Source organism: Leptidea sinapis, chromosome 9 (assembly GCF_905404315.1).
Source record: "Leptidea sinapis chromosome 9, ilLepSina1.1, whole genome shotgun sequence".
Lineage (NCBI taxonomy): Eukaryota > Metazoa > Arthropoda > Insecta > Lepidoptera > Pieridae > Leptidea > Leptidea sinapis.
In genome coordinates, this window is record NC_066273.1 from 11,707,624 (window position 1) to 11,728,822 (window position 21,199).

The 21,199-nt window shown below is 34.1% G+C and overlaps 4 protein-coding genes across 7 annotated transcripts in view; 1 reads left to right on the forward strand and 3 right to left on the reverse strand.

Moving 5' to 3' along the window:
- Window positions 1-2,668, forward strand: part of LOC126966126 (bifunctional glutamate/proline--tRNA ligase) — a 55,064-nt gene extending 52,396 nt beyond the window's left edge. For all 4 annotated transcript variants that reach the window (XM_050810050.1, XM_050810051.1, XM_050810052.1 and 1 more), the window contains one exon: window positions 2,434-2,668. In XM_050810050.1, coding sequence (XP_050666007.1) covers window positions 2,434-2,599 — 166 coding nt within the window. In that variant the 3' untranslated portion in view covers window positions 2,600-2,668. The remainder of the gene's footprint in view (window positions 1-2,433) is intronic.
- Window positions 2,669-3,103: 435 nt separating this feature from the next.
- LOC126966183 (uncharacterized) lies at window positions 3,104-4,127 on the reverse strand. The gene has a single exon (XM_050810145.1). It carries the CDS (start codon window positions 3,952-3,954, stop codon window positions 3,319-3,321), a length of 636 nt encoding a protein of 211 aa, XP_050666102.1. The 5' UTR covers window positions 3,955-4,127; the 3' UTR covers window positions 3,104-3,318.
- Window positions 4,128-5,033: 906 nt separating this feature from the next.
- Window positions 5,034-5,884, reverse strand: LOC126966186 (uncharacterized). Its single transcript, XM_050810148.1, has one exon. It carries the CDS (start codon window positions 5,710-5,712, stop codon window positions 5,092-5,094), a length of 621 nt encoding a protein of 206 aa, XP_050666105.1. The 5' UTR covers window positions 5,713-5,884; the 3' UTR covers window positions 5,034-5,091.
- A 1,293-nt stretch (window positions 5,885-7,177) lies between these two features.
- On the reverse strand, window positions 7,178-16,760 carry LOC126966171 (odorant receptor Or1-like). The gene is made up of 8 exons (XM_050810128.1): window positions 16,429-16,760; window positions 15,280-15,417; window positions 13,059-13,227; window positions 12,747-12,853; window positions 11,527-11,626; window positions 9,985-10,089; window positions 9,330-9,485; window positions 7,178-7,234 (listed from the first exon to the last, which is right to left on the reverse strand). Exons 1-8 carry the CDS (start codon window positions 16,758-16,760, stop codon window positions 7,178-7,180), a joined length of 1,164 nt encoding a protein of 387 aa, XP_050666085.1.
- Window positions 16,761-21,199: the final 4,439 nt, after the last annotated feature.

Below are 21,199 nucleotides of genomic sequence, written 5' to 3' on the forward strand. Positions count from 1 at the left end.
TCTTCCACACTTTTCACTCACTTATATTTTATATTACCAGTATAAGTGGAGAACTTTTAACACAAATAAATTATCATTCACACACAAACAAATCACATATAAAAAATTCACTCATTAGATCTCAAATACAACTCAAACACACATCCCTTCACACCTTACCTATCACTCACACACAATATTTCTTGGTATACATACTTCTTAATAATTCGAATATGCTAAATATTGTCATAAGTAGATAATGTTTTGTAAAATTTAATATGCTATGGAAGAGCAGAGTTCCTTAACACAAGCGCTATAATAAAAGGGGAGTTCGGTCCAATCATATATATTGATATACATGTTTGGTAAAGAATTACATTATTTGTATTTTTACTTGATCCCATTAAAACTCAACTTAACAACTCGAAAATGTGTTATATTTTGAATTAATTAATATTGTTTTGGTAATTTGTGCCACACGAGAAACCTCCACATACAGACTCGCTCTTGCCACATCTGGATGTATGTTGATCCAGTGAATTTGAAACTACTGGAAACCACACCCATATACCACCAACCCTTGGAAATAACTTGCAGTGTCCATACATCAATATGGATTAATTAATATTATGTTGCAAGATATTGATCCCACAAAATTATAGCATACCTAATACAGGCACATTTTTAATAAAACTAACAACTAACTGCCGTTAATAACCTATCTATCCTAAGTTTAACTTACTAGAGGTAGACATTGGTTACTTACATTTCAATAACCTATCAACATAACTACAATATGACATAACTATATAACATGACATAACAATGGTTAGATAAGATCTTGCCATTAAACGGTGATAGCATATATCCGCAACTAGAGATACATTATTGAAAACGGCCGTAAGTCAAACACCTTAGACAGGTAGAAAGATTTTAATCAGATCACCGTAACTCACAAACCTTAACAATTAGTAGTAATGAGTTGTTCACGTTAACAATCAACTGCTATCGATATTTTTCATCCACATCTCAAAATATCTTATTTAAGCATTTAGCTTAAAACCCTGTGTAAAAATTAATAGTCTTTAGCACCCAATGGATATTACAGCTTTTAAACAATTTCTGATTTCAGTTGAGTAGTTTACAAGATAAAATTAATAACTTTAGCTGTCTATGTATAAAAAGCTATTTATAATAATTATACATTTTCATCTTGTTAGCACTTTTATATTGCTTGTTCACTTAATTTTTTAAATTCTAACTAAAGATATTGACAAACTCCTAAACCCAGTGTTTATAGTGACTTGGAATACCCCAGGGTCCCAGTTACAATTTTGATAACTGAAAATGTTTATATGGTGAATATTGAATGTTTTATTCCAAGTCATCATGTTTTCGAATATAATGCATCTAGAATTAACAGGCTAAGACTAGTTAACAGCTAGTAATTAGTGTGAGTGTCAATTACTATTATAATTTTTGTCTTGATAGAGACTTTTGCTGTAAGGCAACACATGACAACAGGCCAGCTTTATTACTTTAGTGTGACAAGCTACATCTTACACTTGTATATCACAAGTGTTTTTTTTATTTTTTATGACAATAAGGGTTGAGATGAGCAGGATGTTCACCTGATGGTAATTGATACACCCTGCCCATTACAATGCAGTGCTTGTGCCATTACATTGCAAGATTCTTGAATAACCCAATAATTCTGAGTGGCACTACAACTGCACTTGTTACCTTGAGACATGAGATGTTAAGTCTCATTTGCCCAGTAATTCCAGTAGCCAACACCACCCTTCAGACCGGAACAACCGAACCATTGTGGTATCCATCTAGCCAGCACCCAGTGCTAAGGAGTATTATATAGGTGTGTTGCTCAAAATAGAAATTTACAGTTTGCCACTATTTATTATTATTCATTTGATATATATTATTGATTTATTTATATATTAAATGATATCTTCTGCCACTTATCTATATATATAAAAATGAATTGCTGTTCGTTAGTCTCACTAAAACTCGGGAATGGCTGGACCGATTTTGCTAATGTTGGTCTTGAATTATTTGTGGAAGTCCAGAGAGGGTTTAAAAGGTGAATAATTATATGAAAATGCTCAGAATTAAATAAAAACAACAATTTTTTTTCTTTGATGTGTCCCCCGTCGTTCAGAAATCAAATTGAAAGAATAGTTTAAAATGCATAACTAATGAGAATCTTTATATCTGAGGTAAAACAAACTTAATTTTAGCTACCTATAGTTGGTAGATTTTATGTACGATTTAATATTTGTTAGGTCTGAGAATCGGTCATCATCTATTTTTTATACCCCAAAATTTTTAATTTTTGATTTTTTCGTTTTACTTTATATGACAATGTTTGCGGGGTCACCTAGTTAAATATATAATTGATTACAATTATGATAAATTAAGTATGTCTTTTGTTCACAGAGTGGAAGAGGACGAAACAAATGAAGGGAAAGGTCCATCAATGGGAGCAAAATCTTTGTGTATACCATTCCAACCTCCTAGAGAAGTCAATGACAGTGATCGCTGCATCCATCCAGCGTGTAAAAACAAAGCCAAATTTATAACACTGTTTGGCAGAAGTTATTAAAAGTTTTTTGCACTAGTGTACAATTAATACTAAGCAAAATTTTTATAAAATATAATTTATTAAATACAAGGTTGTTTCATTCCATATAATATATAAGAATTCAAGTCACCTCTTTTGCGCTATTTGTAACCTAGGCCCTAAGGAATCATTGAGAGCAAAATTCAAAGAAAATAACATCTTGACTGTTGCTTCTCAATATATTCTTGATAATGTAATGTATTCTCATAGGCACATAAGTGATTTTGCCAGAAACTGTCATAACCATAATGTTAACACCAGGAACAGACATAAGCTTATAATGCCTACTACTCGACTAAGTCCAGTTAATAAGTCTTTTGTGGGGCGATGTATTTGCCTTTACAACAGGATCTCAGAGAATGTTCAAAACAAAAGTATTACATTAATCAAAAGAATTGTTAAAAAACATTTGTGTGGTAAAGGTTACTATAACATAAATGACTTTCATAATGATACCACAGATCGGGAATGAAGCGACCACCCTCAGGCTATTAAATAATAAGTTTAATTGTACAATGTTACTATAATTGTAAAACATATTTTTGTTGAAAAAAAACGCCCGCTGAGTTTTGTTGCACCCATTCTTCTCAGGCCTGAGGCACTCATTTTGGAATGGGTGGTAGTTTTTTGACTTTCAATAAGTGATTTCACATCCCATTTTGAATAAAAATATTTGAATTTGATGATACAGTCTATAAGAACTAATCTGTATCACAGCCTTCAGTTTTATTTTTCAGTAACTCTTCTAATAATTGTATTCGTTTCTTCTTTGTATTCAAAAGATCTCTAAATTTGCTGTACAATGTAGCCTCCCATTCCACCTTCATACTTGTGAAATCCTCAAGGTCTTTCTTAGTTTTGTCCAAATATTGAGCTAATTTCTCACTATTGTGTTTTGTCTCTTCTATTTGATTCATTAATTGATCGTTTTTATGCAGCAAAAAGTCTATCAAATCATTTGATGATGCTTCAGTATCCAAATCTAACTCCACTATGCCATGAACTATTAATGCTGTGGAACCTTCGAATCTCTTCTTCCAGCAGAATTTTCTACTGTTGTTCTCATTGTTAACTGAAGAAAAATTATAGACATAATCGTTATTATCTTTCGTCAGGGCGGTAAATACATTGTTCCGGTAGTTAGTAATATTTTCGTCAACCAATTCTCTATATTTATCAGCAAAAGCTGTAGTGAATCTGCCAGACCAGCAACAACCATCACCAAAAATTTGTATCTGAAAAAACTCGTTCTCAGATTTATACCAGCTAGTTTTTAAATAGAATTCTTTTTCTTGTATATCAGTTTTGATTACGAAAACATTTTGTATATTATCCATAGCGTGTCCAAAGATTGTGTTTAGATTTGAGATTTTAACAATTATTATTTACATGTTATTTTAAAATAAATACATGTTAGTACATAATATTTATTATATATTTTTCGGTACCCGTTTAAATAGAATATATACAAATACTTTTTCAAAAAAAAATATAAATATTAGGTATTTTTCATGAATGTCTCAACCTTCTGTCATTTGTCATTTTTTTTTTATAACATGACCATGGATACAAGTCCTTCAGTCAATCATTTGTCAATATTTAATAAAAGGGTCTCCACTCTCCAGATTATACGCGTGGTGATTTTCCCCAAAAACAAACTATTTTGTTACTATTTTACCCAAATAAATTTTTATGTAATAAAATTGAATAAATCCCTTATTAATATATTTTAGAGATGTATATTTTACTAGTATATTAGTATTCGGGAAGAGATTAGTAATATTCAAGTATTAGTAATATGGCTAACTATAATATACCAATATTTCATATTCACCTAATCTCTGTAATGACCACGTAAGGATAATAACAGTCGGACCACTCGATTGTCGCGAATCAGATTCGTGAAGGGAATATCATTCTTCCAAAGTTTTATGTAGGTTGGAATAAGATGGATAATTTACATTCCACGTATTTCTCGCTGTCACTTTCTCGGTAGCTGAGACCACACTTTTAAGTGACACATGAAATCTTTCTATCATTGTACTAAAACACTCGATACCGATAAAAGTATGTGCCCTGTTCAAACAGAATACAATCAATGTATTTAAATATTAAGTTACTAAATGTTATTATTAAGACTGCGCTGATCCCACAGACAAACCACCGAGATGGTTTTGTGAGACCATATTTTTAGTTACTGTTAAGTCAAAGCTGAAATAAATAAATAAAATACATTTTTGTTAAAAATTTATTTATGACTACTGTTGCTGTAAAAAATAACTCCTAATAATACATGTATATAAATTTATGTATACATGTGTAAAAAATATCTTGTGATATTTGAAGTACGTAAATTCATCAAAATAAAAATAAATCATAATAATAATTCACTATAAGTAACAATCAAACAGCCATACGGATTCTATGTTTTTATTAACAATTAATTTCTCATTTTAGTTGACAAACTTGTGGAATTATTGTTTCTGTAACTCCTTCAGTGTTTCACTGAACGCATAACATTTATTATCACCTTCGTTGTCCGTATTATATTTTTTCATATTTAACAATTTAAGGAATTTGTTACACAGAGCTTTATCCATATCAATTTTAAGATTGAGAAAATCTTCGGTATCCTTTAAGCACTTATTATATTCTGTTTCAAGGCTTTTATATTTACATTTCCAATCCTTTGCTTTAATTATTAGATATTCATTTAAAGCCAGTAAAACTTCCACGAGATTTGGCAGGCTCTCTGTAGGTGCTGTTTCAATATCCATGGGCAAGAATCCTTCAATAATTATAGACGAGTCTGCAGCTTTTCGTTTCCAGTAGAAGAATCCACTTTTAAGCTCATAAATATGGTCTTCCCTATGGTGAGAAAGACAGTATCTTGTATTTTTGATGTATTCTTTTTCGGACATTTGCAGATTTCTGCTTAAGCCAGCCAGTCTATTTGGTGAAAAGAATCCTTTCCAAACCTTATCATTATCAAACAGGTACATTTCAAAAGACTTGGTTTGCCACCCCACCATCACGTAATACATCTTATTTTTCGTATAAATTTTCGTCACTGTAATTGCTTTATCAAAATCCATGTTTGTTGCTGGTATTTGTTTACTGAGATAAGTAATTTGTTTATTTAAATAAGCATTTTACTATTATATTCATAATTAAAAGTATTATTAGGTAATGAATTCATAGTGCAATTCAGAATTGTGTTTCAGATATAGCTCACATTTTTAAAAATATTTAATAAATAAACCTACAATTGTAAATATATTCATAGTGACGTACTTATCTGACATCATTACGAATAATACCATAGAAGATAATAATACAATATAGTTTAATTTGATAGACTATGATGATAATAATAGTAGAGAGGAGCAATTTAGAAAATTGATTATATATACCACTCAATGTATAAGCTACCAGAATAAATACAATCAACATAGAAACGAACTTCTTATTTAGCTTCAGGGACCTGGGATCCTTATATTCTATACGCAGAAAGGCCACAACATTCATAGAATAGTAGGAAGATTCGTCAAGAGTTAGTGAGAGACTACACACTAGAAAATCGTCTCAAATACAAGAACACAGCACAAACATATTCATTCAGCATATTATTCAATAATTCCTGAATTGCCAAGAATGGAAATATATAAATAAATAATACTACCTCAGGTGAGGCAAAGTTTTGATCTGCTTGTAATTACAACACAGCCTGAAGCCAATTTTTTAAAGAGTAAATCTGGTAAATATAAAACTTAAGGTCTCACTAATACAGGATTGTACTTATGGCATCTTTTCTGCAGAATTATGTGAAATGAAAATTGTATGAAGCTACAAGCACTCGCGGAAAATAATTCCCAAACCAAATTCGCCTCCGCCCAAAGAGCCAGAGTGCACCGAGTTTTCAATTCAATTTATTTTCGCGCTTTTTGCTAATTCTGCTTAAGTAGCTTTGCTTGTTATAAATTGACAAAAATCGGAGTTCTATTCACCGTACGTGTAAGTTAAGATTCGATTAAGCGAAATATAAACCAACCTCAAGGGACCAAGCATTTTCGCACTATATAGAGGAATGTGGAAGGAAGAATTTAAAAAATAAATAACACCAATAAAAAATAAACAAAGGTTATTAAATTAAAGCAGATAGCTTAAAGGTTTACTACTAATAATATAAAAAGGTACTTTTAGTAACTGAAACACAAAATTTCCCAGTAACAATGCGATGTAATCCATGAGTTATAAATCGGTACAGGTTTCCGAGACAATTAACAAAAGCAAAGATTCGGAACTCGGGTGTCTTTTTTACAAAATTTTGGTACCACAAAGATTCAGGTGGAAACTTTTGTAAAACTGATTATAAAAACAAATGACGTTCTATACATAAAAAACAATTACATAGTTATATACTTTAGTAAATTTTTACTAGCGTCTAAATATGTTCATAATTCTTCGTAGTATTATGTGACTGTTATGCATAGGTACCTAATATAAAATAATATTTAACATAAAAATTGTTGCACCAGTAAAATAAATACTCCATAAATATTACTTATTTTTTGCCTGATTGAGGACAGCAAAGTAGGAATATGATGAACGCAGTATCTAGAACAAAATGGAACAGATTAAGTACATTCGGGAAATATTATAATAACTAGGTAATCCTGCCACCACTTTTCTGTGGATCATTCTGATGTGAGATAAATGAAAACTAGCTAATAAAAACACTTTACCAAAAAAATAACCGACTTCAAAAACACTATTTCAAAACAATAGATATAATATGAACTAAAAGTATAAAAATAATTGCGTATTTTTATACAATCTAATTAATTAATCTAATTCTAGTTACGATTATTGTAATTTTTTGGAATCGGTGTCTTTCCGCCGCGACTCGCTCTCGCCTTTCGCTTCCTCACAACTCAAGCACATCTCACCTATAACTATGTATGTAGTTACAAACCTATCGTGGATGACACCGACTCCAAAAATTACAATAATCGTAACTAGAATTAGATTAATTAATTAGATTGTATAAAAATACGCAATTATTTTTATACTTTTTAGTGCATATTAGGTATATGCATATAGGTAGTAAGTATATCTATTGTTTTGAAATAGTGTTTTTGAGGTCGGATGTTTTTTTTGTTAATTTTTATTGACTTTGAAGTACAATTACTAACAATTTGGCTAAATATGTGTAGATATAGGTACTAAATTTTTCAATGCAGCAATGAACGTAAGCGCTTCGCAATTTGATTACAGACAGCAAGAATTTCTGCCACAGATCGCACCCTTACTGTAAGTCGTTAAGGAGTCCCATTGATCATCATATTCGAATACGACAATTACTTGCCCATAACTATGTTATGGTAGATGACTTAAATATCCGGAAACCATAAAAAAGATTCGGCCGAGTATCGTTAATTTGCTCCTAAGAATTGAAGAGTTCCGTTACTTTGTCATGGATTCCGTAATCAGAACCTAACCAAGCTCTCACCTCTCTCTCACTATCTTTGAAGTATACACTTTCCAATAAAAAAAAGATTCATCGAAGTCAGTTGGCGCGATATTGAGTTATTCGTAAATTTATCATCCACTTTGCTATACATATGTTTAGCAAATTTAGGACTTTTATGGTTTTCTCATGGATGCCACTGTCAGATTTGGAGCAAATTACAATGAGACCGCACGGGAAGCACCAGCTTTCAAATAAAAAAGATTCATCAAAATCGGACTAACACAATAAAAATAATGTAACTAGAATTGCGTGATAAAACAATAAGAACAAAGAAGACAATGTTTTCAATGTCCAACTTTGTGTAAAGATACGTTACTTATTATTCAATACTTCCCAGTTTGGATGCTCTTAAATGTTCTAAGCTTTTTTGGTAAGTATAGGTCAAGCAAGGCCGTACAGAACACCTGACAGCGTCGCAAATGCTCTTTTCTAACACCAAAGGAAGAACAGGAGCACTGCTGGTCATTTTCACCTTTATTTTTTTATTGTTGTTGTCCCCAAGATTTTAATTTAAATAAGTGTGGGGTCGAAGCACTGAAATCTGAGAATCTATTGTGCCCCCTGCTAGCGCTAAAATAGATCTCTCCAAGTCATACCGGAAGCCTTGAGGAGTGCAGGCAAGCCAAAGCAGCTTTACCTTGCACCGACTTGCGTTTTACCAGGGAAATCTTACAACTTAATCGGTTTCGACTAAGATTAATATTATGTGCGGCCACAGGTCACGGCAATTTTAACAGGCATCTTTATAATATAGGTGTCACGGACAGCCCTCAGAGGTTGCCTCGGGGCAGAGGAAACAGCCGCTCACGTTCTGCTGGAATGCAGTGAGATGGCAACTACAGGGCAAAGCACCTGGGATCACCAGGCGCTCTTCGGGAAGTCTTCCGAGACGTTAAGAAGTTGGGTGACTTCTTGGAGGAGCTTGGCTTGTTGGAGTAGCCTCTACCACCCTCGTACGCAAAATAGGCGCATATGACGTCGAATTGCGGAAAGCGCCCGTATGAAGAAGAAGAAGAAGTCATACCGGAATCAAGGAAGTATGCTGCAATTCGGCTTGCAGTACTGCAGAACCCCAATAAGGTTTAATTTTGGTCATTAATGCCGTGGTTTTTAACTTATTCCGTATCGCTAACTACTACACTAACACTACTTTTATTTTACGGAATGGTATAATCTTACAGACACAAAGGTGGGTCGTGACAGCGGTATATAGTGCCCAGCTTTGAATATAATTGGTCTCTTCATTCTCTCCATCGCAATTACCAGGGATCTACGAAATGATGCATCTTGTTCGTACCACGGACACAAGTACAGATGTGTTCGGAGGTCCTGGCTCTGTAATTTAAAAAAAATCTCTAATGGTGAAAGTTTTTTTGAAATTGGTCAGGTGGTTTTTGTGTGAAAATGTTACAAACATACATACAAAAACATTTCTTCATTATAATATTAGTTTAGATAACTTTTAAGATAAGTCACAATACATCTTAACCTAAATGAATATAGCGGTTTTTTATTTTGATTTCTGTCTATATTATGCAAATCTCACTTTAAATTCAACAATCTTGGCACACGGTTTAGCTTACACCTTTTGCTATTTCATTTATGGTAGAGGAGGACAAACGAGCGTACGGGTCACTTGATGTTAAGTGATCAACGCCACCCATATTCTCTTTTAACATCAGAGGAATCACAGGAGCGCTGCTGGCGTTATTATTAGTATATATAAGTATAATCAATATATATAGTATAATCAATAACGTAAAAAATATATCTGTAAGAATTAATAAACTTAATTTGTTACAAACAATCGTGAGGGTGAGAAGAACGTACTTACTGTAGATGTTAGTTCGTTTCCACACCAGCAGTACAGAAGCAGTTGGGAAAGCATGGTCACCATGTAGTTGAGCATCGAGTAGAACTGGACACTGTTTGGTTCCGTCTGTAGAGACAAATTTGTGAAATTCGAGAAACTGTGTGAAAGCATTTTGTACTGCCTCCTGAGAAGAAAACTTTTTATCACGTAGAAAATTGTAGTCCGTTGGAGCCAATGATATTATAGTATGTTGGAGCAAGGTCTGGCGAATTCGGATGGTGACGAATAGTTTCTAATTGCAGTTTCTGTTGAGTTTAAACGGTTTCTCGCGCTGTATGAGGTCTCGCGTTATCATGGAGCAATAATGGTGAAGATCGATTCATTGGCGGGGCTGTTTCACTGCTAGTTTTGCTATCATTGTTCGGAGTTCGGCACCTTAGACATCTGCCGTTATTGCTTGACCAGATCGGAGAAAGCTATAGTGAATAACACCATGCTGAGACCACCAAACATTTACCAATAGGTACCTTTTTGTTGGTAAGCTTTGCTTTAGGACACTATTGCGGCGTTTGACCTAGGTACAGCCATTGCAATTATTTCGCTAACTAAGTAACTAAGAATCCACTTTTCATCGAATTGAAAAATCAATTTTCTAAGTTATGCCGCAAAATATAATCGTTTATCCCGCAAAAATCGCATATTTCGACACTCAAAGGAAATCAAAATTAGGGTTTTTTCCGTAGACCTAGAACTATGAAAGTGGATAATAGAATGTTGCATATTTTTTAAAAGAAGAACTACATAGGGCCAATGTGAAAAAAGTTTCACTCAAAAATCTCAAACCATGAAGGTTCTATGTCAATTCGAAGAACCTATTACAATAAAACGGCAATTTCATACTTATTATCTTGTGTGAATCCCAGAAATTATAAAAAAACACCCTAACTTATTTTTTACACGATTAAGAGACTTGAATCATCGACAATTCAGTTCGCCACTGACCATCGTGTTAAAATGCAAAATATCACCTGTATTCCTCAGCAATTCGCAAGAAACTTTTTGCCTCCCACAGCCATTGTGACTTAGAGACCTTCAGGATTTGTGCATACCTACTCGTACTTCAAAAGCCAACCATGCTTCTATGTCTTCTATAAAATGCCGGAAATCGCATATCTTAATCCCTGGTATTGCAGTAGTGTGTAGGACGATTTAAAACTGTCAATTAGAGCCCCTTACCCGTTGGCCTTGTGCAAAATAATAATTTTATATACTTATAAACGTTAATTATGCCAAAACTTAACAAATCTGTGCGTGAAAAGTTGTTGCCTGCTTCAGGAGCTGAACTGTTTTGCCTTTTCCTACAATATTTAGTGGTAAAGGTCTTACATATAAGTTACCATGATACTTCACATATTCTTTCATCTGACATCAAACATTATCAACATAACTTTACTTAATTAGCTTCTTCTCTAGTTCGCACTATCAATATCTATCGAACAGGATATTGGACATTGGCCATTCCTTCGCAGCAGCCTTAATCGAATATCGTGCTGAGATACTTACTATCGTTATTCTAAGTCCGATAATACAGATAATTCCCACCGTTCCACTCAGTTGGAAAAATATATTGGCATGATATGTATTCTCCAGCATTTCGATAAATCTGAAATTATTTAATCTAAATTCAAAGGTACCTTTGCTAAAAACGGGAAAGCAATGCCCTTGTTACATCGCAATAATGATGCTGTATTTTGCTCTAACCATGGAAATCTAAATAAAAGGTTCTAGAAGTATACAGCCGCGTTAAACATGTCGTCTTACGACTTATAGACCAGTCAGTAAGGAGTGGTTTAGTATTTTTGAAGCTTGAAATATTATATCTCATCATCATATATCAAAATATTGCATTCCATACGTAAGAAAGTCTTTTTTAACTAAATTGCTGTTTTTTTTAAATAAATTGTATGGATTTTTTTATATATTGTCACCAATACTTGTTAATTACCCAAGAGATTTGATCCTGCATACAAACTGTTAAACCAGTTTTGCGGGGCTTTTTGTTAGCTTTAGATTCTTTATATCATTAATAGTATAATAATTCTTCATTATGACATTCTGCATTTATTTGCAATGCCGTCATTTGGCTCGTAATTGTTACACAACTCCCCTAATATGTGGAGGGTTGCAAGCGTACGAAGCATTGACGTACAATAAACAACTAGACTCACAATCACTCTCAAAAATTGTCAGAAGCAAAACTCTGTCTACGCGTCTATAAGCAGAGTTTTCGTTGAGTTGTGTTTCGATCGCGCTTTGAATGCAATGCCAAGCAATGACATGTATTCAGTGAAAACCGTCTAAATAACAGCATAGCCAAACTTAAAAGGGATGGAATATTGAGTGGGTATTTGAGGTAACCCCTTTAAATTAACAAAATTGTGTGATTCACTTAACATATTTAATCGTTTTGCTAAATAGTTAATTAGATTCATTTCAATTGCTAAAACAAAATTCCTTGACTGGTCTTCGCGCCCCTCTCTTTTGCACCATAATCAAACTCTCGAGAGCAAAATCTAATGAGTGTATACTTTGAACCTTAGCTTTGAACATTACTGCCACGAAATAAGGTGTTAATTCGAACGATTATTTTATAAGTTAATGAACACGTATATACAACGCCGCTCGGATATTTTTAGTCGACCTTATAATAGGCGATTGGGAGTGTAGTTATTAAAAATAATAATTAGTTATATTGAACAAAATATAGTATTTAATTAACTTACTTTATAACAGCCTGATGTTGTCGTACACATTCTATAAACAACGCGTTATTTTCATTTAATTTGTTCTGATTTTCTGTTGATTTAGATGTCTTTGATACATTTTGTAACTGTAATGATATTTTAGTTATTTCGGTTCCTTTATAGTTTCATTTTACTAATATAAATACAAAGCGTCATCCCTGTTTCATTGCGCAGGGGTAAAAATTATATCATTCAGTTTGATGACACTTACTGTAAGTAGACTTCGATAGACATTAATAACAATAAATAAATGATGAAGAATTCTCTAAGTTGATAATTTTAAGAACCCACCTTCTCCAACTTATTGATGATAATCTCAAGTTGGGCACAGCCGAACATGATCATTGAGAGCGTGGTGCTATCCACTGCGAAGAAAAGGAGCGCGCTGATGTAGATGCTGGTCATCTGGTACACGTAGCCTAGCTGGTACTGCAGCGATGATTTCGGGTCCAGCGGCATCCTGCGAGAATCTAATCTCATAACGATTTCTTTTTCTGGAGAGTCTTACTTGCTAGCGGCAATAATGTGGCGCTCTTTACAATATTTAGTTCAAGTATTTAAGTAAAGATGACGCTACGTTGTCTTTTCTCATCATCATTGTCAGCTGGAAGACGTCCACAGCTGGACAAAGGCCTCCCTCAAAGATCGCCATGATCGGTGCTGCGCTGCCCTCATCAAACTTATTCCGGCGATCTTGGCGGTGCATGTTGTGGGGGGCCTACCAACACTACGACTTCCGGTACGTTGTCGTCATTTGAGGACTTTACTGCCCCAACGGCCATCTCTCCGTCGAACTATGTCCTGCCCACTGCCACTTTAGTTTCGCAACCATCTGGGCTATGTCCTTTTGTGTGTGTGATTGACTGGACTGCGACTTTGGTAGTTTTCCAATAACAGAGCATAATGCGACTTAGTGCCGCACAATGCCGAATTGTGCTGATGCTTAATTGGATCATGAATTAGTTTTAAAATGCACCAGCAGAGTGCGTGTGTACTAAGTTCAGTGTTGAGAAAAATATTCATAGAGTTAGAGCAATCTAATAAGAAAATAAGGTGTTGTCTTCTTCATTTTGATAAATATGTTCATTTCCACGAAAACATTTATGATGTCTGCTTCATTAAATGATTCGATCAAGCCATTGCAATCTTGACAAAATAAATTTCTGTTCAATAAATTTGTGTATAATTTAGAATTCTAAAATGAAATTGTATTCACATTTTAAATGTGATATATAAAATTAAATAGTCAATGTTTGTACCTTCATTAGTATTAGTTTTATTTATTTAGATCTTTGTTAAGAAGACCATCAGCTCAAACCAAAATACAATAAACGAAGAATATTTAAATAATTTTTCGGTTAATTTGTACCTTTATCCATACTTACATTTTTTTAACACAGTCTGAATTAAGTTTTAATATTTCTAAAAAAATACGACGAAACGAAAGCTTTCAAATTTTTTTCAACAATAAACAATATTACTACCGATCGTAAATAAAATTTGGATCACTGCCAACTTATAGAAAAAACACACGTTAATATTCTGCCACTGAGTATCACGCGAAAGCAGTACTTTTGAGAGTGTTTGATTGTTCGAAGCGTTGCTGTAGTTGGAATACTCAACGTTGAGCATAATGCCGCCTAATGTGCTCTATTGCTGTAATTGGAAAACAATCTTTATTTCTCCTATGGATCTCCTCATTTCTTTCCCCTGTGTCTTCTATCACACTTCACTTAAGGCGAAGTGAAACTTTTTTTGCACGTAAGTTCACCAGAAGCTTTGCATTTGATGGAGTCCGCATGCTTATAGGGATACCAGCTAAGAGGACCTATACGATTTATAAGGCTTGATGAAGAGGTGGTGAATGCCATTCAAAATGCCGTTATAATTTATTTCACCCGACGTTACGCGGCCTTTGCACACACAATTTTTAAGGAAACTCATCAATCAATTATTACTAAACAAAAAAAACTTAAAACTATCGTATACGTTTTTATCCTATCCTAAAAGAATTTAATTTTGATGTGTAACAATCGTGTTAAGTCAAAGTAGAAACCCTAAGTAGTATTTTTTTTAAGCTTTCAAATCTTCTTCAACATGTTAATATTTGGCCGGAAGAAGAGTTACCCTGTTTAACGAAAGGAGAAGTCGTGGTTACGCTATAAGCCGTTTGAAATACGTGCAGCTGACTGTCAGTCTTCACTAGTTAACTAGCACCATAAGATGTTAGTAATTTATATTTATTTATGTGCCTTTAAAATGTTATCACGCACTGGCTAACCAATACGACTCAGAGACCTTCAAACATAGAGCTTATCCCACCTTAAAGTCCAGTAATTGATATCTTGATCCCTTGTTTTGTCCATGTCCATTGGTTGCCTTATCACTTCCCATCACTTGAGTCTCTTGCCCAATTGCCCTTCTTGCTCCCTCTTATATAAAAAAATGACCCGTAAGTCCTTTTTTTTACAACTCTATATATTGTGTATACACATTATTCTTGCTTACTTACCATATTTTAAACGGAAAGAATCTTGTTTCAGCCGAGTCCAAGAGAGGCATTATTGCCCACAATGTACACGTCGTCAAAGCACTAGTAAGAAACACTGCGCAGAGTTTCTTTATTCTTTGTGCTTGTTTTTCTAATATCCTGTATATTTATCTTTATAAATCAATTCTCTTTAACTAATGAAAACAATTACAAACTATATAACATGTCTATGGATGATGGTAGCATTAAAGAAAAGGACTAGGCGTCGGTGACACGTCTCTTCGTTGTGTTATAAGACATTTACCATGGGCAAAGTAAGTAAAAGATAAATAAGAAGAATATGATGAACTAAAGTGGGGAGAGGCTGTGCGGTGGGGGCAGGTAACTCACCAGTTATCACAGGGAGTGTAGTCGGGATTAGTACTTTTGAGTTATAAAATCATTATAATTTAATAATGAAATAATTTTGTTTCAATCTGTGTATTCTATAATTATACATATAATTATTTTCAAATATGTAATTTAAGAAGAAGGAAGACGTAGTGCTAGAAGGCCCCCCACAAGATGGACCGATGATCTGGTCAAGATCGCTCGAATACGTTGGATGGCAACGCAGGACCGATCGTCGTGGAAATCTTTGGGGGAGGCCTTTGTCCAGCAGTGGCCGTCTTCCGGCTGATGATGATGAAGTATTTTAATGAAGTAAATGATTGTAAAAGTAAAGTTTTTTATAACATCTTACTTTTATACACTAATATTGATACTGTTATTTTTGCGAACACGCAAATTTTCCCAAACATTTTATTCTCAATTTCGATGTTCCTGTTTTCAAAAGTCGGAATTTCATAATAACTAAGAATTATAATGCCCTTTAAGTACTTATTAAAAATCACGAAATTTATTTTACCAAAAGTCGTAAATGCTTTTTGTTTGTTTGCTGTTCAATGCTCGAAGAATCAAATCCGAGCGGTCTTACGCTGCCCTCATCCAACGTATTCCGGCGATATTGACCATCGGTTCATCTTGTGGGGGCCTACCAACACTGCGTCTTCCGGTACGTGGTCGCCATTCGAGGACTTTACTGCCCCAACGGCCTATGTATATCTGTCCGTCGAACTCTGCTCTGCCCACAGCCACTTCAGTTTCGCAATCATAATAATCAATACTTACTTAATATGAAGATTACTCTGCGGTTTAAAAGTTTCTGCCCCCATAAAAAATTGCAATTCCTTTAGATTACCTTTACTAAGCATAAATACAGTTGCCTTGTAACAGACCGAAGCTTGGGTGAAAAGTAAGTAGGACGCTTCTGAAACTTCATCCAAATCGCCCCAAACGTCCGCGATATAAATAAATTCGAACAATATAAATGAATACTGCGTCATCATAACGAAGGCTTTATAAATAGAATGGACAATCATATGATTTTCCTTTGGCCATATACCCAAATACCTCAGAATGTATCTGGGTCTACTCAGAAATATGTCGACACTGTTAGTCATACTTTATTGTTTGTAGATGTTAAGTTGTGTAAGCTTTTATAGTCGAAATGTAATTGTTATAGTAGACGTTCCTCAGTATCTACGGGGTGATTATCAAAATAATATTTTTAATTAAAAAGTGAAAAAAAGTTTTTTATCTCCAGAGTTATTCTGAACCATTAACCAATCATGATTTAAAGAATGTTGTAAAAGTCACGTGTATCTTTAAATAGGTAGATTATCGCTTAATATAGTTAGTAGGTAGGTAGTTATTTCATAATATCTAGGACTCACTGTAATAGTTTTACTATAGGTATATGGAGGAAATATAATTAGTATCTCAAATCGACGTAATTATTTAAAAACGTTTGTGTGGTAAAGGTTATTATAACATATTATATGATTTTCATAATGACTGATCACAGACTTGGAATGGGGCGGACACCCTCAGGCTCTTTAATTATAAATGTTTATTGTACGATATTACATAGTAATCCATATTTTTATAAAAAAAACTGAGTATCTTGCGCTCGTTCTTCTCAGGTCTAAGGTCTTCTCACTCTATTTTGTGTGGTAGTTTTTGACGTGGAATAAGTTTGAATCCTATTTCGAATAAAAATATTTGAAAATTTCTTTTCCATCTTGCTGTATCTCCGTTAGTATATACGCTAGTATACTGTAAGTCAACCTCATATCTCTTATAAAAACAGCACATATATATCTATATTTTAACATTTTTATTCTTAAAGGAATGTGTCTGATTTCAGTCTAGTAGAGACAAAATTGTAAGACTTATGGGTTTGAACAGATTTGATACATGTTTGGGCATGTTTGTAAATATACTTGCCCGCCCTGTATCTAAGGATGCCATAAGTCTGTTTGAATCCATAAGTCTTATTTGTTGGACACTATAGATATAACTTGCTTTTCCTTTTATTAACTTTTTTTTAGTTTGTTAAGTTAAGAATTTTGTTTTACTTTTGTCTTTTTAATGTACTTAGACTACACTGGCCTGCAAAAGTAAGTATCACACTTTTCAAATTAATTTTTTTTCTTAACTATAGAAGGTAGAGATTTAAGATTAAAAACGTTTTGTTGCAAATTTTATAGGCTTTAATTCTTAGAAACTAAAATTATACATTAGCAACATTTTTAACTTAAAAAAGATAAAACAATGAAAATAGACATTTTTAGTTTAGTGTAAAAAAATTCAACTAAAATGTATTACATGTTATTTAATTTTTAATAACTGGTATTGCCTCCTCGAGCTCTTGGCATACTGAACACTAGGTTTCGGAGCCGATGTTGGGGAATATTCTCCCACTCTTCTACCAGGGCCTGCTTTAGTGCCCTGAGGGTAGTAGGTGGTGGTCTGCGATTTCTGACAAGCCTCCCAAGCTCATCCCAGGCGTGTTCAATCGGGTTGAGATCAGGACTTCTTGATGGCCAAGCCATCACGCTGATACCGACCTCCTGAATATACTCTTGTACGATATGAGCCGTGTGTGGCCGGCCATTATCATGCATCAGCATCGATCCATCACCCATATTTGCTAAATACGGCCCTGCATACTCATTGAGAATCTCTTGAGCATATCTTTGCCGAGTGAGGGTGCCATTTTCTATGGCTACTAGCTCTGTGCGACCTTCTGAAGATATGCCAGCCCATACATGTACACTGCCTCCACCGTATTGGACTCTTTCTGAGATGCAGGCTTGAAGGTATCGCTCACCAGGTCGCCTGTAAACACTTCGCCTTCCATCAGAAGTGTAAACGGAGAATCGAGACTCATCTGCAAACAAAATTCTTGACCATTCTTCTTCATCCCACTGCATGTGTTCACGGGCGTATCGCAGTCTCGCTACTCGATGCTGTCTCTCGAGTTTTGAGCCACTCGCTGGTCTTCGGGGTTTCAAATTTGCTTCAGCAAGTCTTCTTCTCACTGTACTGTCACTAATATAGTCCCTCCGGGTCTGAAGTAGCTGTTGCTGGACTTCAACTGCATTTTGGTGGCGATTTCTTAAAACAGTGGAAATAATATAACGATCTTTCGGGCACTGGTACACCTGGGTCTGCCATTACAAGGTCTCCTCATATGGTGTCCAGTCTCTTCGTACCTTCGCTTTACCTTCTGGACCGTTCGTACCGTCACACCCACCATTCTTGCAGTGCGACGCATACTGATGCCTAGTTCCAGAAAAGCCATGATCCTAGCACATTCTTCAACTGAAAGAGGTATGATAAATAAATGTTATGTGCTTTTTAGCATAAATTTTTAAAACAAGACCCATCGAAAAAAATTCATCTTGAAAAAAATTTAAAACAGACAGAAAAATGTGAATGGTAAAATTGTAATTCGGAAACGTCCACTTTGAAAAAGGAATGGTTATGTTTTTGAAGTTTTTCGACTATAAAGTTTTTATGTACAAAATTAAATTCTCTTTGGAGTCCTTTTTATTTCGAAAGTATATCTTGTGAACTTAAAACGTTATCCCAATTTTAAAAGTGTGATACTTACTTTTGAAGGCCAGTGTATAATGGGGCTGACATGTACATACGTATAAAAGCCCATAAATCAATAAAGAAAATAAAAAAAAACCTTCTTATTCTATGTGTAGGTTATAATATCACGGTAAATAGGATACCTACTCAATTCTGACAGGCGGGTGGACCTTTCCCTTGTTGGTTACCCTGAAGTATTGAAACCCCAAAAAATATATAAGTATATGTAAAAGGGCTCCATATTAAATCAATATAAATTTACTGTATCTATGTAAGTTAGTAAAACCAAGTAAAATAATAATAATTTACCATTGATCATTTATATGTCTAGATAGACAGCTGTGCAAAAGTCCAAAAACCTTGAATTTTTTATTAATCTTTATTTTGAGCCATGCACGCACTCTACAGTCATACCAATCGCGAGTGTAACACGTAGCCTGTCACGCACCTTAATAATAGATTGTTAACCGAGGGTCGAAAGAATCAATTCCCGAGGTATTTAGACGCCCAGGCGCAGTGAGGGCGGCTATAGTCCGAGTAGGAATTGATTTTTTTACCCGTGTTAAACACTCTACTTTTCATTTCGAATATGAGGAAAATAAAACTATTTGTTTATCTAAACTATTCATAGATAATATGTAATAATATTAGTAGAACCTATTTAAAATTAATTGTCAAATTAGGACAATTTATGTCCACTTTTTGAATTTTAAATATGGAACTCACCGCGTAATTGTTGCGGCTTATTCCGCTCAAAGAAGTTTGCGCTAAGTTCACACTGGCTGTTTAGAAAGTCACATGGCCGCAGCATGTTTTTTATTAGTTTTTCTTTTACATAAAACTCTTCACAGCTGACAGCAGTTCTATTCTTAATGTTCATTCCGGCCCTTGGGTGGGAAGTAATTTGTATTAGTTTTTCCCTCTCTGTGAAGCAGCATTTTCTACCCAATAATCAGATCAAAACAACATTACTTTCCGAGTGTGAGATATGAAAAGTATTAAATTGGCCTGCTTTTATCGATTGTCTAACAGAAAGAAACTCTATCTACACAAAAAAAAAACGTTGTGACCCAAGCAAGTAGCGACGAACCCAATAATACCCAAAGATTCTCCCAATGCCTTGGGAGAAGAAGTGTCATGGTTTAGGGCTCAGCCCTGACACCCTCCTTCCGCCCTCACATAGGGGTTGAGAAGAAAACTCAATGATGGACTCTATCTAGACGTATAAATTATCTATGTAATTTAATTTAGAATTAATTGTTTTAATTTAGTTAAAGTTTTATTAATACTAAAACAAAATGTAAAAAAAATAAACTACGTTTAAAAAAACCGGCTACAAAAATTGAAAAGTATCAAATAATTAAAAATTTAATTTAATACATTTCTTATGCAAACCTTTACCTTTAATGTAATAAAATACTATTATTTATATGTTCTACCTATTGATAGGTTTTAAGTCAGTGCCAAGCCCTAAACAAAATAATACTTAATATTATAAACAACTTACTTAGGTTGTCTGGCCACGCGTGTCCGTCCGCTTGGTTCTAGACGAAGCTATCCCGCTCAAAGTCACGCGTGTCGAGTGTAGGTACCTTTATTACATTTGGCTTGGCACCGACTTCAAAGCTATCAATATGTAGCACATACAAATAATACTATTTTGTTATATTAAGGGTTAAAGGTTTGCATAAGAGGTGTATTAAATTAAATTTTTAGTTATTTGATACTTTTCAGTTTTTGGTGTCGGTTTTTTCTTTACGTAGTTCATTTTTTATTTTTTACGTTTTAGTATCAGTTAATAATAATATATAATCAACCTGAATGAAAAGTCCAAAAAAAAGCCGTACACAGAAAACAATTATGTCATCCAGGTAGACAAAAATGTTCATAAAGTGAAAACTGCTGGGCCGAACTATGTAAATTTTTTATGGAACCAAATGGCATCTACTTCGCATCG